At 46.6% G+C, this 16,212-nt stretch overlaps 1 protein-coding gene across 1 annotated transcript; it reads right to left on the bottom strand.

Annotated features, from left to right (window-relative positions):
* Positions 1-4,380: 4,380 nt before the first annotated feature.
* Positions 4,381-14,181, bottom strand: C1H18orf32 (chromosome 1 C18orf32 homolog). The gene is made up of 3 exons (XM_040336304.1): positions 14,075-14,181; positions 8,694-8,883; positions 4,381-4,666 (listed from the first exon to the last, which is right to left on the bottom strand). The coding sequence occupies exons 2-3, from the start codon at positions 8,871-8,873 to the stop codon at positions 4,592-4,594; spliced, it is 255 nt and encodes an 84-aa protein (XP_040192238.1). The 5' UTR covers positions 8,874-8,883; positions 14,075-14,181; the 3' UTR covers positions 4,381-4,591.
* Between the last annotated feature and the right edge of the window lie 2,031 nt (positions 14,182-16,212).

Below are 16,212 nucleotides of genomic sequence, written 5' to 3'. Positions count from 1 at the left end.
CCGGTCTAGTGCAGGGAAAATGCAGCATGTTTTCCTTTTTTTTTTGGAACTGGAAAGCCCTGGAACTGGCATCGTTTTCCAACTATGCCAATGCATTTCGGATGCTTTTTTTTTCTTGGTTTTCTTCACTGTTCTGTGGTCCAGTATATTTTTTATGCGTTTTAGTGCATTCCTGTGCTTTTTTTTTTTTTATGCGTTTTACCGCGTTCCAGTCTAGTGCAGGAAATATGCAGCATGTTTTCCTTTTTTTTTCTGGAACTGGAAAGTCCTGGAACTGGCATAGTTGGCATAGTTTTCCAACTATGCCAATGCGTTTCCGGATGCATTTCAGATGCTTTTTTTCCCTTGGTTTTCTTCACTATTTTGTGGTCCAGTATATTTTTTATGCGTTCCAGTGCATTCCTGCGCTTTTTTGTTTATGCGTTTTACCGCAATCCAGTCTAGTGCAGGGAAAATGTTTTCCTTATTTTTTTTTCTGGAACTGGAAAGCCCTGGAACTGGCATAGTTTTGCGTTTTAGTGCATTATTGCACTTTTTTTTTATGCGTTTTACCACGTTCCAGTCTAGTGCAGGAAATATGCAGCATGTATTACTTTTTTTTCTGGAACTGGAATGCACTTTTTTTTACATGAAATGAATCAATGAAATAATTGCAGTAATGTGTGGCACATCTTGGGCTGGGGAGAGAATGACGGAGGAATCACGTCTACATCTCGGAGAATGATGGCATCCCTAGATGTGTGCCTCGCAGGATAATGAGCGCAATCAGAGCTCCTTTGTGAAGAACGCATGAAGACCCCGCATTGTTCTGGGCTGAATGCCGGGCTGGAGACTTATTATGAATGTGGAATGGAGGAAGCCGGGGCAGAAATGAGCAGAAATATCATCGCCAAGGACAAGTGTCCCCTGTCATAGTGCAGCACAGTCAGAGAACACCAGCATGTCTTATCCCCCCGGCTCTTCCAACCATCATCGCTATGAGACTCCATGAAGAGTGACAGCTTTTGCCTTCAGAGGAGTATGAAGATCTTTTTTTTTTTAGGTCTGTCTTTTTAACCTCTTGCCGACCATGTAACACACATACATATATATATATATATATATATATATATATATATATATATATATATATATATATATATATATATATTTACATACAGCATGAAATTAAAATACTGAAATATACACTCACCAGACACTTTATTAGGTACACCTGTTCAATTGTGGGTATCAGTCTGGGGTGTCAGTGGTTGGGGGTGGGCATTAGTCTGGGGTGTTAGCAGTTGGAGTGGGCATCCATCTGGGTAGTCATTAGTTGGGTATGAGCATCAGTCTGGGGTGTCAGCAGTTGGGGGTGGGCATCCGTCTGGGGAGACATTGGTTGGGTGTGGGCATCAGTCTGGGGTGTCAGTGGTTGGGGGTCGGCATCCATCTGGGGAGTCATTAGTTGGGTATGAGCATCAGTCTGGGGTGTCAGCGGTTGGAGTAGGGAGTCATTGGTTGGGTGTGGGCATCAGTCTGGGGAGTCATTAGTTGGGTGTGAGCATCAGTCTGGGGTGTCAGTGGTTGGGGGTGGGCATCCGTCTGGGGAGTCATTAGTTGGGTGTAGGCATCAGCCTGGGGAGTCAGTGGTTGGGGGTGGGCATCAATACGTGGAGTCATTATTTGGGTGTGGGCATCAGTCTGTGGAGTCATTAGTTGGGTGTGGGCATCCATCTGGGGAGTCATTGGTTGGGTGTGGGCATCCATCTGGGGAGTCATTGGTTGGGTGTGGGCATCAGTGGTTGGGATTGGCATCAATCTTGGTAGTCTTTAGTTGGGTGTGGGCATCAGTCTGGGGAGTCAGTGGTTGGGGGTGGGCATCAATCTGAGGAGTCAGTTGGTTGTGGGCATCAGTCTGGGGTGTCAGTGGTTGGGGGTGGTTATCAATCTGGGGTGTCAGTGGTTGGGGTGAGCATCAGTCTGGGGTGTCAGTGGTTAGGGATGAGCATCAGTCTGAACAGTCAGGAGGTGGATGTATGTTAGGGGTGGGGATCAGTCTGGGATGTCAATAGTTGTGTGTGGGCATCAGTCTGGGGTGTCAGTAGTTTGGTGGGGGCATCAGTCTTGGGTGCCAGTGGTAGGGGGTGGGCATCAGTCTGTGGTGTCAGTAATTGGGGTTGAGTAGGTGTCAGTCTGGAATGTTGGTAGTCTGAGGGATGGATGTGATGGAGGTGCAGTGCCGTCTGGACCTTAGTAATGCTGGGACTTGTAGTTCCTTATTGCTGCTAGATGAACACAGAGACTGCTGGGTGTTGAGATTCTGTACTAGCCATGTGCTACTACCTGGACACTGGGGCTTGTAGCTCCATATTAGCTGCTTGCTACTACCTGAACACCAGGACTGAAGATATCAACTCCTTAGTCAGACCAATAGAAAGCTACTTTCTTCACAGCGGTCTTTGCGCGCTTCCATCTAGCCGCTTCCTGGCACAAGCTTGTCTGCCAATCTCTGCAGCTCCTTGGATGCCCACATTATTAAGGATGACACGCCTACTACCTATTTATATCTAGTGTGTGCAATATTTCTATTTATGACGTCCCATGGACGGTGCGGACCAATCAGAAGCCGTCTAGCCCGTACTGTAAGAACAGCGAGGAGTAACCAGGCCTCAAGGCAAAATTACACTTTAACCTTTTAAGGACCGCCCACGCCATATATACGTTGGCAGAATGGCACGGACAGGCATAATCACGTACCTGTACGTGGCCTTTTAAATGCCTAGCGTGTGGTCCCGAGCGCGCCGCGACCCTGTCGCCTTTCCCGCGAGTCGGACCGCGGGTCCCAAGGACTCGATCGCCTCGGGGATCCCCGCGATATTCTCACGGAGGTATAGAGGGGGGAGATGTCATGTGACACAGAGGCCATCCCCCCTTAGTTAGAAACACTATGCAGGGAACACTTAACCCCTACAGCGCCACCCCTTCACTGCCAGTGTCATTTTCACAGTAACCAGTGCATTTTTATAGCACTGATTGCTGTGAAAATGACAATGGTCCCAAAAATGTGTCCGAAGTGTCCGCCATAATGTCGCAGTCACGATAAAAATTGCTGATCGCCGCCATTACTAGTAAAAAATAATTTTTTATAAAAATGCCATAAAACCATCCCCTATTTTGTAAACGCTATAATTTTTGCACAAACCAATCAATGCTTATTGCGATTTTTTCGGGAAGTTTCAAAAAGAAATAAAAATAAGGGTCAGTGCCCATCTGCGGCCTCACAAATGGCCATCTGCAGACCCACCATTGCCAGGAATGCAGCACCCACCATTGCCAGGAATGCAACACCCACCATTGCCAGGAATGCAGCACCCACCATTGCCATCAGTGGAGCCTGATTGATGCCCATCCATCTGCAGCCTTGGAGGGAACAGGGAGGGAGGGGGGCAAGACAAGCGCCAAAGATTACCTACAGGAGAATCTCCTGTTTACACGGCCGCCTCTTTAATAGAAAGTCCTGCCTCCTTTGATGGACAGAACAGTTGTCCAATGGCAGCCCCGGAGACGGGACTTTCTATTACAGAGGCTGCCCGTAAACAGGAAATTCTCCTCCTGTATGTACGGCACTCGTCCCGCCTCCTCCCTGTCCCCTCCAAGGCAGCCAGCATATACATTTTTTGTGGCCCCGGCGCTGGGAGATCGTCGGGGGCCACATAAGATATATATGACCAAATAACCAGGCGGGCCATAGCAGCCCGTACTTTGGACATGCCTGGTGTAGGGAATCGCCGGCTCAAACCAGCAATATCTGAATGATGCCTGTAGCTGCACCCATCATTCAGATATACCCCTACAAAGCCCAGGACGTCATATGAAGTACCTTGGGCTTCAAGTGGTTAAAGTGGAGTTCCATCCAAAAATGGAACTTCCACTTTTTGGAATGCTCCCACTTCCGGACATAGGATGACTGCGGTAACCTACGCCATTTCCAGCTCCTACTCTGTCCCCCCCCCCCAGCTGTCTTCTGGGAGACACACAGGTCCCATAAGACAGCAGGGACCAGTGAGTATGCGCAACGCGTAGATGGCAGCAGCAACTGAGAGCCGACGGACAGATCAGCTTCAGCTGCTGACATCGCAGTCCACCCTGGACAGGCAAGTGTGCAGTATTTGTAGCTGCTGACTTTTTTTATTTATTTTTTTTCGGCGGACCTCCGCTTTAACTTCACTAGATCAGACCACTACAAGAATCAGATTGCTTGCTATAGTTGCTGCAATCACACGCAGCAGTTTTTTTGTGTAAGACTTTTAGATAATACAACAGAAAACCCTCAGCATTTCCCCCCCCCACCATAAAATAACCCGAAGAAATGGGATCCAAGCATTACCCGAAGGCAGATTTGTTTACAAGTCATTATATTTTATTATTGATAAATCAGTCATATTTTGACAATTTCTAAAACTCTGGAATGTAATATATACAATAATGTGTTACATTTACATGGTCAATAAATAGAAAGTCCTTATTATCTGGAAAGAGACCGGTCCTATTTTCAGCTTAGGAGATTTAGGTCTTGGATCAGGTTGTTTTTCCATTCGTCGGGGATTGTTCAGTCTGTCTTTTTATTGGACGATTCTTCATGTTCTTGACTGACGCTTCCATTAACGCTTCCATTACTGGTGGGCTGCAAGCAGAACAAGGAGTATGAGTAAAAGTGCTCCTAAAGTCTAATTTTTTTTCACCTTAATGCATTCTGTGCACTAACTTTCCGAGCCCCCCACATCCATAAAACACTTACCTGACCCCTGTCACCCCTCCAGTGCTGTCCCAGCTGCAGCACCGCTCCTCTCACTTTACTGAGAGCAGCGAGAGTCATGGGCTCCTGCTGCTGTCAGTCAAACTCCTAGAAGGAGGGAGTGGTGGGTGTCGCTTACCGGCGCTGTGCGTGTTTATGGATGCACACAGCCTAGTGTGGGCGGCAGGGGGAAAGAGAATAACCGCTGCAGGTGGGAACCCAAACGAACATCCACCGCTGCAGACAACTCAGGTGCAGGTGTAGTGTCAAAGTCTGCTGCCTATCGTAGAATGCTGCGGAAGTGACGTGGCGACCAACTGCGCATGCGCGATGCGTTCCAAACGCAACTGCGATGCTTTCCAATGGATTTACGACAGTACACACCAGCGAACCCGGCATTCAGGGCGACGTGGATTTAGAGGAAAGTGGCCAGTCGGCCTCACGTCCTCGCTGCGCTCGGACGGCTCGCTCCGCCTCCTGGCTCTTTTTTTAATATCCTCCAATCCACGGGGATGGAAGGAAAGAGCCTGGATGCCGACCGAGGTTTCGCTGGTGTGTACTGTCGTGAATCCATTGGAACGCATGTGCAGTTGGCCACCACGTGACTTCGGCAGCATTCTACGATAGGCAGCAGAATGTGACAATACACAGGCAATGCACTTAGCAAAGCAGGAACAAAAATTGTCTCTGGACAGCCGCACTGAACATATTTTAGCCTTTATTAAAAAAATCAGCACCCTCCTTTCTTCGTTCTCCAGGAAGGTGTGCAATTGCAATATTTTTGAGACTTTATTAAAAAAAGGACAGCACTACAAGTCACAGCAAAGTAAAATGGAACCCAACTGCTGATGCGTTTCGCACTGAAACTAGTGCTTAGTCATAGCTAAAAAATACAACAAATGATATCAAATTTTTATATATATATATATATATATATATATATATATATATATATATATATATATATATATATATATATATATATATATATATATATATATATATATATATATATATATATATATATATATATATATATATAAAATTAGTTGACAAACCAATAAGTGGATGGGAGTGCCATGTGAAAAAACCCTCTAATGGAAGAGAGAAAATGTGTGCCTGGTGATTTACACGTTGTGAAGGATGCTTCAGTTTAATTCTCCCTGCTCGTTATGCTGTGTGTGTGTTAGAGGATTTCAGGTGTGACTCATTCCTCGGCTAACAGGCTGTTGATATGGTAATGACCTTTCCTCAGCCAGTCCTAGTTCAAAGGGTAAATGGTCTAGTGTGTTGTGTGAAGAAGCCCTGTGGTTACTGTGATTAGAAGGGGCTCATGTTAATTATTCTGATTGCTTCATTGTGGTAATTACCTTCACTGATGTCATTATCTAAAGAAAATATGTTTTCAGAATCGGCTCCGAAATGTCTGCCCATGATCTGTATGGAAGCCCCAGTGTGAGGGGGGCGGAGATTTGTCATTGTAACAGTTTGGAATTATATATAAGCTCTGTGTTATAAAATTAAAGGCTGTCTTGTTCCAGCAGTAAGCGTGACCCATGTGTGGCTTATTGGGTGATTCCAGGAATATCCCTCCTCGTGGAATATTGGGGTGATTTTCTTTATGGGGAGAAGGGAAGACTTTGACGGGGATATCATTCTAATACCGTCACACACGTGTATACCTTCAAGTACATACAAGGATTGTATAGAAAATATCTCTACAAAAAAAAAAAAATAACTTTTAGATGGTGAATGTCATCGGTCTCCTCACCTCGGACAGGACGTGGATATGTGTGTTTACACAGATCCATGGTCCTGCTGTAATCACGTGCAATAGCGGGTGCCTGGCGGACATCGCGGGCACACGCACCAGGTCCTGAGCGATGCCGCGCACACGTGCGCCCCCTAGAGGGCCGGGAAGCCCAGGAAGTCATATGACGCCCGCCCAGGATGGGAGTTCCCATCTGTGGACGTCATTTGACTATGGGCAGGTAGGGAAGTGGGTAAAGCGGAGGTTCACCCTAAAAACAATTTTCTAACATTACATTGTGCTCACTGTCGACATTGACATGTTTTTGTTTTTTTTGCTGTAAAAACAGCATGTTATGCTGAATTGGTTTTGCACAGAGCAACCTGGATCCTCCTCTTCTCAGGTCCCTCCCTCCTGTTGAATGCCCCCACAGCAAGCAGCTTGCTATGGGGGCACCCAAGTCGAGCCGTAGCTCCCTATGTCCATTCAGACACAGAGCTGCGGTTCGGCCCCACCGCCTTTCTCTCCTGATTGGCTAACTGACTTTGATTGACAGCAGTGGGAGCCAACGGCAACCGCTGCTGTGTCTCAGCCAATCAGGAGGGAGAGTCTTGGACGGCTGAGACACTCGTGGATATCGCTGGACACAAATGGAGCTCAGGTAAGTATTAGGGGGTGCTGGGCCGACTGCTGCACACAGAAGGCTTTTTATCTTAACACATATAATGCATTAAGATAAAAAACCTTCTGACTTCACAACCACTTTAAAGCGGAGCTCCACCCCCAAAAGGGGAAGCTCTGCTGGTTTGCTTCCCCCCCCCCCCCTCCGGTGCCACATTAGACACCTTTCGAGGAGAGAGGAAAGAGCGGGTACCTGTTTTTGACAGGTACCTGTCCCCACTTCCGGGAGATCTTGCCGCGGCGAGATTCCTCGGAAGTTTGCCCCCCCGCCAATTAGAAAACACAGCACGCTTCGCACATGCGCTCAAAAGCCAATTGGAAAATCGGCTGGGGTGCCTACATTGTGGGATCTCTGGACAGGTAAGTGTCCTAATATTAAAAGTCAGCAGCTGCAGGCAGGGCCGCCATCAGGAATTATGGGGCCCCTTACACAGCTTCAGGCATGGGCCCCCTGAAGCAGAGAACCGGGGGGATGCTGCCGCCTCAAATTGAGAAGCGGGGGGGGCTGCCGCCGCCAATTGAAAAAATTGAAAAGCGGGGAGGGGGGCGTGAATTGAGAAGCGGGGGGGGGGGGGGCACGAATTGGGGGGGTTGCCCTGGGGACCTCTGGGCCCCTTACAAAAAAAAAAAATTATATATATATATATATATATATATATATATATATATATATATATATATATATATATATATATATATATATATATATATATATATATATATATATACACACACACACACATCGGCGTATACTGCGCACTTTTTTGCCCTGAAAATCAGGGCAAAATCGTGGGTGCGCGGTATACGCCGATACCCGTTTTCCCGCGCCTAGTTTGAATACTGCGCCGACATATACCGAGCGCAGTATACTCGTGTATTGTCGGGCAGTCTCGAGTCCTCTCGCGCTGACGTCCTGGACGTACAGGACGTCAGCGCGAGAGTAGCTGAGCCTGCCCGACAATACACGAGTATACTGCGCTCTGTATATGTCGGCGCAGTATTCAAACTCGGCGCGGGAAACAAGCGGGGAGGACGCCACAGAAGGACGCCGGGCCCGACGAAGAGGACACCCGAAGCCGCAGACGGACACCGGACCCGACGATGGACGCCGCGCAAGACACCAAAACTAAGTACAAAAAAACTTTTTTTCCACAGGAATTCGGGGCAACTTTAGGGGTGCGCGCTATACCCAGAGAAATACGATTATATATATATATATATATATATATATATATATATATATATACACACATATATATAAAAATAAATAAATAAATAAAAAAATAAAAAAAAATTTTTTTTTTTAAAAAGGGGGTTGCCATCCAGGGCCGTGGGGACCTCCAGGTCCCTTACAAAAAAAAGAGGGGGTTGCCATCTGGGCCCCTTACAGGTTTACTGCCTGTACCCCTCCCTGATGGCGGCCCTGGGGGGGGGGGGGGGTTCCTCTTTAAGTGGATATACTTAAGTGGATATACTTCAACATACCTTACTGCTGCCATTGCATTCTACTTTGCCCGTGTTCTCCGAGGACGGGATGCTTGGAACGGCTTTCTTTGGCCAAATCCTGTTGATGAAGGGCGCTATGAAGGGGTAGATGATGGGTTCCAAGAACTTCTTGTAGACCCACAGGAGAACTGGAATGACGATGCAGGGGATGCACACCATGGCTGACAATCTGTAAAGGAAAACAGTCATCTTCACAGACAGCTATAGAAAGTACATGGGGGGGAAAAACGTCAGTAAAAACACTTTGCTGATTTAACCACTTCAGCCCCGGACCATTTTGTAGCTAAAGGACCGGGCCACTTTTTGCAATTCGGCACTGCGTCGCTTTAACTGCCAATTGCGCGGTCGTGCGATGTGGCACCCAAACAAAATTGACGTCCTTTTTTTCCCCACAAATAGAGCTTTCTTTTGGTGGTATTTGATCACCTCTGCGATTTTTATTTTTTGCGCTATAAACAAAAATAGAGCGACAATTTAAAAAAAAAAACAATATTATTTACTTTTTGCTATAATAAATATCCCCCAAAAAATATATAAAAAAAACGTTTTTTTCCTCAGTTCAGGCCGATACGTATTCTTTTGGGGGGAAAAAAAACGCAATAAGCGTTTATTGATTGGTTTGCGCAAAAGTTATAGCGTCTACAAAATAGGGGGTAGTTTTATGGCATTTTTATTCATTATTTTTTTACTAGTAAAGGCGGCGATCAGCGATTTTTATCGTGACTGCGACATTATGGCGGACACTTCGGATACTTTTGACAATATTTTGGGACCATTGACATTTTTACAGCCATCAGTGCTATAAAAATTTACTGATTACTGTAAAAATGACACTGGCAGTGAAGGGGTTAACCTGTAAGGGGGCGCTGAAAGTGTGTGATGGGGGGGGGGGGCGTGGCTGGGCGTGTGACGTTACTGATCGTCACTTCCCTATGACAGGGAACTGACGATTAGTGACACTCTCATAAGGAAGCATGGGGAGAGGTTTGTTTAGACTTACTTCAGCTCTGTGACCCGATCGCGGGACACCGGCGGCGATCGGGTCCACGGGTCCCGCGGGTGCGGTCACAAAACTCAGGACCAGGTCGCGAGCGTGCGACCCACGGCTGGGATCTTAAAGGGGACGTACCTGTATGCCCTTGTGCCCAGCCGTGCCATTCTGCCGACGTACATCGGCGTGCAGCGGTCCTTAAAGCGGAGCTCCACCCAAAAATGGAACTTCCGCTTAATCCACTCCTCGCCCATTTGGCATGTCATTTTTTTGGGGGGGGGGGGGGGAGTGGGGCCTTTAGGAGGAGTGGGACTTCCTGTCCCACTTCCTCCGAGGGGCTGGTAAGGCGAATAGCTTAATCGCCTTACTGCAGCCCCTCCCTGTAGGCGATCGCCTGTCCAATCGGACGGCGCAGGGACGCTCGCGCATGCGCAGTGGGTGCCCGGCCGTGAAGCCGAAAGCTGATCTGTAATATGACATCATACGCTCCCTCTGATCTAGAATATGACATCATACGCTCCCTCTGATCCGTAATATGACATCATACGCTCCCTCTGATCTAGAATATGACATCATACGCTCCCTCTGACCTGTAATATGACATCATACGCTCCCTCTGACCTGTAATATGACATCATACGCTCCCTCTGATCTATAATATGACATCATACGCTCCCTCTGACCTGTAATATGACATCATACGCTCCCTCTGATCTAGAATATGACATCATACGCTCCCTCTGATCTAGAATATGACATCATACGCTCCCTCTGATCTATAATGACATCATACGCTCCCTCTGATCTATAATATGACATCATACGCTCCCTCTGACCTGTAATATGACATCATACGCTCCCTCTGATCTATAATATGACATCATACGCTCCCTCTGATCTAGAATATGACATCATACGCTCCCTCTGATCTAGAATATGACATCATACGCTCCCTCTGACCTGTAATATGACATCATACACTCCCTCTGACCTGTAATATGACATCATACGCTCCCTCTGACCTGTAATATGAAATCATACGCTCCCTCTGACCTGTAATATGACATCATACGCTCCCTCTGACCTGTAATAAGACATCATACGCTCCCTCTGACCCATAATATGACACCATACGCTCCCTCTGATCTAGAATATGACATCATACGCTCCCTCTGACCTGTAATATGACATCATACGCTCCCTCTGACCTAGAATATGACATCATACGCTCCCTCTGATCTAGAATATGACATCATACGCTCCCTCTAATCTAGAATATGACATCATACACTCCCTCTGACCTGTAATATGACATCATACGCTCCCTCTGACCTGTAATATGACATCATACGCTCCCTCTGACCTGTAATATGACATCATACGCTCCCTCTGACCTGTAATATGAAATCATACGCTCCCTCTGACCTGTAATATGACATCATACGCTCCCTCTGACCTGTAATAAGACATCATACGCTCCCTCTGACCCATAATATGACACCATACGCTCCCTCTGATCTAGAATATGACATCATACGCTCCCTCTGATCTGTAATATGACATCATACGCTCCCTCTGACCTGTAATATGACATCATACGCTCCCTCTGACCTAGAATATGACATCATACGCTCCCTCTGATCTAGAATATGACATCATACGCTCCCTCTGACCTGTAATATGACATCATACACTCCCTCTGACCTGTAATATGACATCATACGCTCCCTCTGATCTAGAATATGACATCATACGCTCCCTCTGACCTGTAATATGACATCATACGCTCCCTCTGACCTGTAATATGACATCATACGCTCCCTCTGACCTGTAATATGACATCATACGCTCCCTCTGACCTGTAATATGACATCATACGCTCCCTCTGACCTGTAATATGACATCATACGCTCCCTCTGACCTGTAATATGACATCATACGCTCCCTCTGATCTAGAATATGACATCATACGCTCCCTCTGACCTGTAATATGACATCATACGCTCCCTCTGATCTATAATATGACATCATACGCTCCCTCTGACCTGTAATATGACATCATACGCTCCCTCTGATCTAGAATATGACATCATACGCTCCCTCTGATCTAGAATATGACATCATACGCTCTCTCTGATCTAGAATATGACATCATAAGCTGCCTCTGACCTGTAATATGACATCATACGCTCCCTCTGATCTAGAATATGACATCATACGCTCCCTCTGACCTGTAATATGACATCATACGCTCCCTCTGACCTGTAATATGACATCATACGCTCCCTCTGATCTAGAATATGACATCATACGCTCCCTCTGATCTATAATGAAATCATACGCTCCCTCTGACCCATAAAATGACATCATACGCTCCCTCTGACCTGTAATATGACATCATACGCTCCCTCTGATCTATAATGACATCATACGCTCCCTCTGATCTATAATGACATCATACGCTCCCTCTGACCTGTAATATGACATCATACGCTCCATCTGATCTAGAATATGACATCATACGCTCCCTCTAATCTAGAATATGACATCATACACTCCCTCTGACCTGTAATATGACATCATACGCTCCCTCTGACCTGTAATATGACATCATACGCTCCCTCTGACCTGTAATATGACATCATACGCTCCCTCTGACCTGTAATATGACATCATACGCTCCCTCTGACCTGTAATATGACATCATACGCTCCCTCTGACCTGTAATATGACATCATACGCTCCCTCTGACCTGTAATATGACATCATACGCTCCCTCTGACCTGTAATATGACATCATACGCTCCCTCTGATCTAGAATATGACATCATACGCTCCCTCTGACCTGTAATATGACATCATACGCTCCCTCTGACCTGTAATATGACATCATACACTCCCTCTGACCTGTAATATGACATCATACGCTCCCTCTGACCTGTAATATGACATCATACGCTCCCTCTGACCTGTAATATGACATCATACACTCCCTCTGACCTGTAATATGACATCATACGCTCCCTCTGACCTGTAATATGACATCATACGTTCCCTCTGACCTGTAATATGACATCATACGCTCCCTCTGACCTGTAATATGACATCATACGCTCCCTCTGACCTGTAATATGACATCATACGCTCCCTCTGACCTGTAATATGACATCATACGCTCCCTCTGACCTGTAATATGACATCATACGCTCCCTCTGACCTGTAATATGACATCATACGCTCCCTCTGACCTGTAATATGACATCATACGCTCCCTCTGATCTAGAATATGACATCATACGCTCCCTCTGACCTGTAATATGACATCATACGCTCCCTCTGACCTGTAATATGACATCATACACTCCCTCTGACCTGTAATATGACATCATACGCTCCCTCTGACCTGTAATATGACATCATACGCTCCCTCTGACCTGTAATATGACATCATACGCTCCCTCTGACCTGTAATATGACATCATACGCTCCCTCTGACCTGTAATATGACATCATACGCTCCCTCTGACCTGTAATGACATCATACGCTCCCTCTGACCTGTAATATGACACCATACGCTCCCTCTGACCCATAATATGACATCATACGCTCCCTCTGACCCATAATATGACATCATACGCTCCCTCTGACCTGTAATATGACATCATACGCTCCCTCTGACCCATAATATGACACCATACGCTCCCTCTGACCCATAATATGACATCATACGCTCCCTCTGACCCATAATATGACATCATACGCTCCCTCTGACCTGTAATATGACATCATACGCTCCCTCTGACCTGTAATATGACATCATACGCTCCCTCTGACCTGTAATATGACATCATACGCTCCCTCTGACCTGTAATATGACATCATACGCTCTCTCTGATCTAGAATATGACATCATACGCTCCCTCTGACCTGTAATAGGACATCATACGCTCCCTCTGATCTGTTATATGACATCATACGCTCCCTCTGATCTAGAATATGACATCATACGCTCCCTCTGACCTGTAATATGACATCATACGCTCCCTCTGATCTAGAATATGACATCATACGCTCCCTCTGACCTGTAATATGACATCATACGGTGCTCTCTCTGACCTGTGAGGAAATCATACGCTCACTCTCTCTCTGACCTGTGACAGCACCATTCATACTCTCTGATTGTAATAAGACAACATAGGGTGCCCTCTGATCTGTAATATGACATCATACGCACTATATACAAAGTATCTCATACAGAACACTTCCTGTGACCTCCGCCATGACTACACTATTCATGTCCAGCATTTCTCCCCTCCTAATGACCAGAACACACGAATTACCCCCCCTCCAGCGCGACCCCATACAAACCTTCCGCCTCTCTATGATCCTTCTAATCACCAGACCGGGATCGTCGCCACTTCCGCTTCCGTGACAGAAGAACGTTCCGTCAACAGGGCTCGGGGTGTACCAGCGCCCCTAGCGGCAATCTTACATACTGCAGGGCGCTGGTATGTAAAAGACACCCTGGATGCCTATTGCCAGGCTGTACCAGCGCCCCCAGTGGCGATCTTAACTACTGCAGAGCGCTGTTATAGCAACACGCACCTGCATGTCTATTGCCAGTCATGAGGTGCACCAGCGCCCCTAGCGGCTATCTTACATACTGCAGGGCGCTGCTATGTAAAAGACACCCTGGATGCCTATTGCCAGGAAAGAGATGTACCAGCGCCCCCAGTGGCAATCAAAACTACTGCACCTGCAAGTCTATTGCCAGTTCTGGGTGTACTAGCGCCCCTAGCGGCAATCTTACATAATGCAGAGCGCTGGTATGTAAAAGACACCCTGGATGCCTATCGCCAGGAAAGAGATGTACCAGCGCCCCCAGTGGCAATCAAAACTACTGCACCTGCAAGTCTATTGCCAGTTCTGGGTGCACCAGCGCCCCTAGCGGCAATCTTACATAATGCAGGACCCTGTCAGGATTATTGTCAGGTTCTGGGGGGCGGACGTCTCGCATACTGCACGGCGCTGTTGGGTAAATGGTACTTTCCAGTGCTAGTAGGTTTGTGTTGTACCAACACCCCTAGCGGCCATCTCACAGATTACAGGGCGCTGTTATGTATATGGCAATATTAATGTGCTAGGCTCGGGGTGAACCAGCGCCCCGAGCGGCCATCTCACATACTGCAGAGCGCTAAGTGTATTTTTTTTTAACCACTTAAGCCCCGGACCAAAATGCAGGTAAAGGACCTGGCCCCTTTTTGCGATTCGGCACTGTGTGGCTTTAACTGACAATCGCGCGGTCGTGCGACGTGGCTCCCAAACAAAATTGGCGTCCTTTTTTTCCCCACAAATATAGCTTTCTTTTGGTGGTATTTGATCACCTCTGCGGTTTTTATTTTTTGCGCTATAAACAAAAATAGAGCGACAATTTTGAAAAAAATTCAATATTTTTTACTTTTTGCTATAATAAATATCCCCCAAAAATATATAAAAAAAATGTTTTTTTCCTCAGTTTAGGCCGATACGTATTCTTCTACATATTTTTGGTAAAAAAAATCGCAAAAAGCGTTTATCGGTTTGGTTTGCGCAAAATTTATAGCGTTTACAAAATAGGGGATAGTTTTATTGCATTTTTATAAATTTTTTTTTTTTTACTACTAATGGCGGCGATCAGCGATTTTTTTCGTGACTGCGACATTATGGCGGACACTTCGGACAATTTTGACACATTTTTGGGACCATTGTCATTTTCACAGCAAAAAATACATTTAAATTGCATTGTTTATTGTGAAAATGACAGTTGCAGTTTGGGAGTTAACCACAGGGGGCGCTGTAGGATTTAGGGTGCACCTAGTGTGTGTTTACAACTGTAGGGGGGTGTGGCTGTAGGACTGATGTCATCGATCGAGTCTCCCCTATAAAAGGGATCACTCGATCGATACGCCGCCACAGTGAAGCACGGGGAAGCCGTGTTTACATACGGCTCTCCACGTTCTTCAGCTCCGGGGAGCGATCGCGACGGAGCGGCTATAAACGAATAGCCGCGCCGTAGTCCCGGATCGCTCCCCGCGGGAATCCGCCCGCCACACGCAGCGGGGGGGTCCCGATCGGACCCCCCACCCGCTAGAAGGCAAGGACGTATATATACGTCCTTCTGCCTGTACGTGCCATTCTGTGGACGACGTAAATAGTCGTGCGGCGGGTGTTAAGGGGTTAAAGCAAAACGCCAGGAATGATCTTTATTGGCAACTTACCTGTGTCCAGCTTTGGCGCAATGTAATTTCCCATAGTTTTATTAACTGTGGGGCTGCTGGAGATGCTGGAAACCATTGAAGATGCCCATTCTACATACATTTGGCTGAGCTTTCTACAGCATGCCAGTCTCCGAGATGGCGGCTTTGTATGCAAGTGAAAGAGTGGCCTACCCTATATTTCCAAAAGTATTGGGACACCTGCCTTTAATCACAAACACACACGAACGAACTTTAATGGCATCCCAGTCT

This window comes from Rana temporaria, chromosome 1 (genome assembly GCF_905171775.1).
Source record: "Rana temporaria chromosome 1, aRanTem1.1, whole genome shotgun sequence".
Taxonomy (NCBI): Eukaryota; Metazoa; Chordata; class Amphibia; order Anura; family Ranidae; genus Rana; species Rana temporaria.
The sequence above is the reverse complement of the archived record's forward strand: the minus strand, read 5'-3'. Positions and strand labels throughout refer to the sequence as shown.

Coding starts and splice junctions, on each gene's coding strand:
- C1H18orf32 (XM_040336304.1), bottom strand. CDS start 8,873: ATGGTGTGCATCCCCTGCATCGTCATTCCAGTTCTCCTGTGGGTCTAC. Junction 4,667..8,693: donor AATGCAATGGCAGCAGTAAG/GTATGTTGAAGT, acceptor TTCTGCTTGCAG/CCCACCAGTAATGGAAGCGT.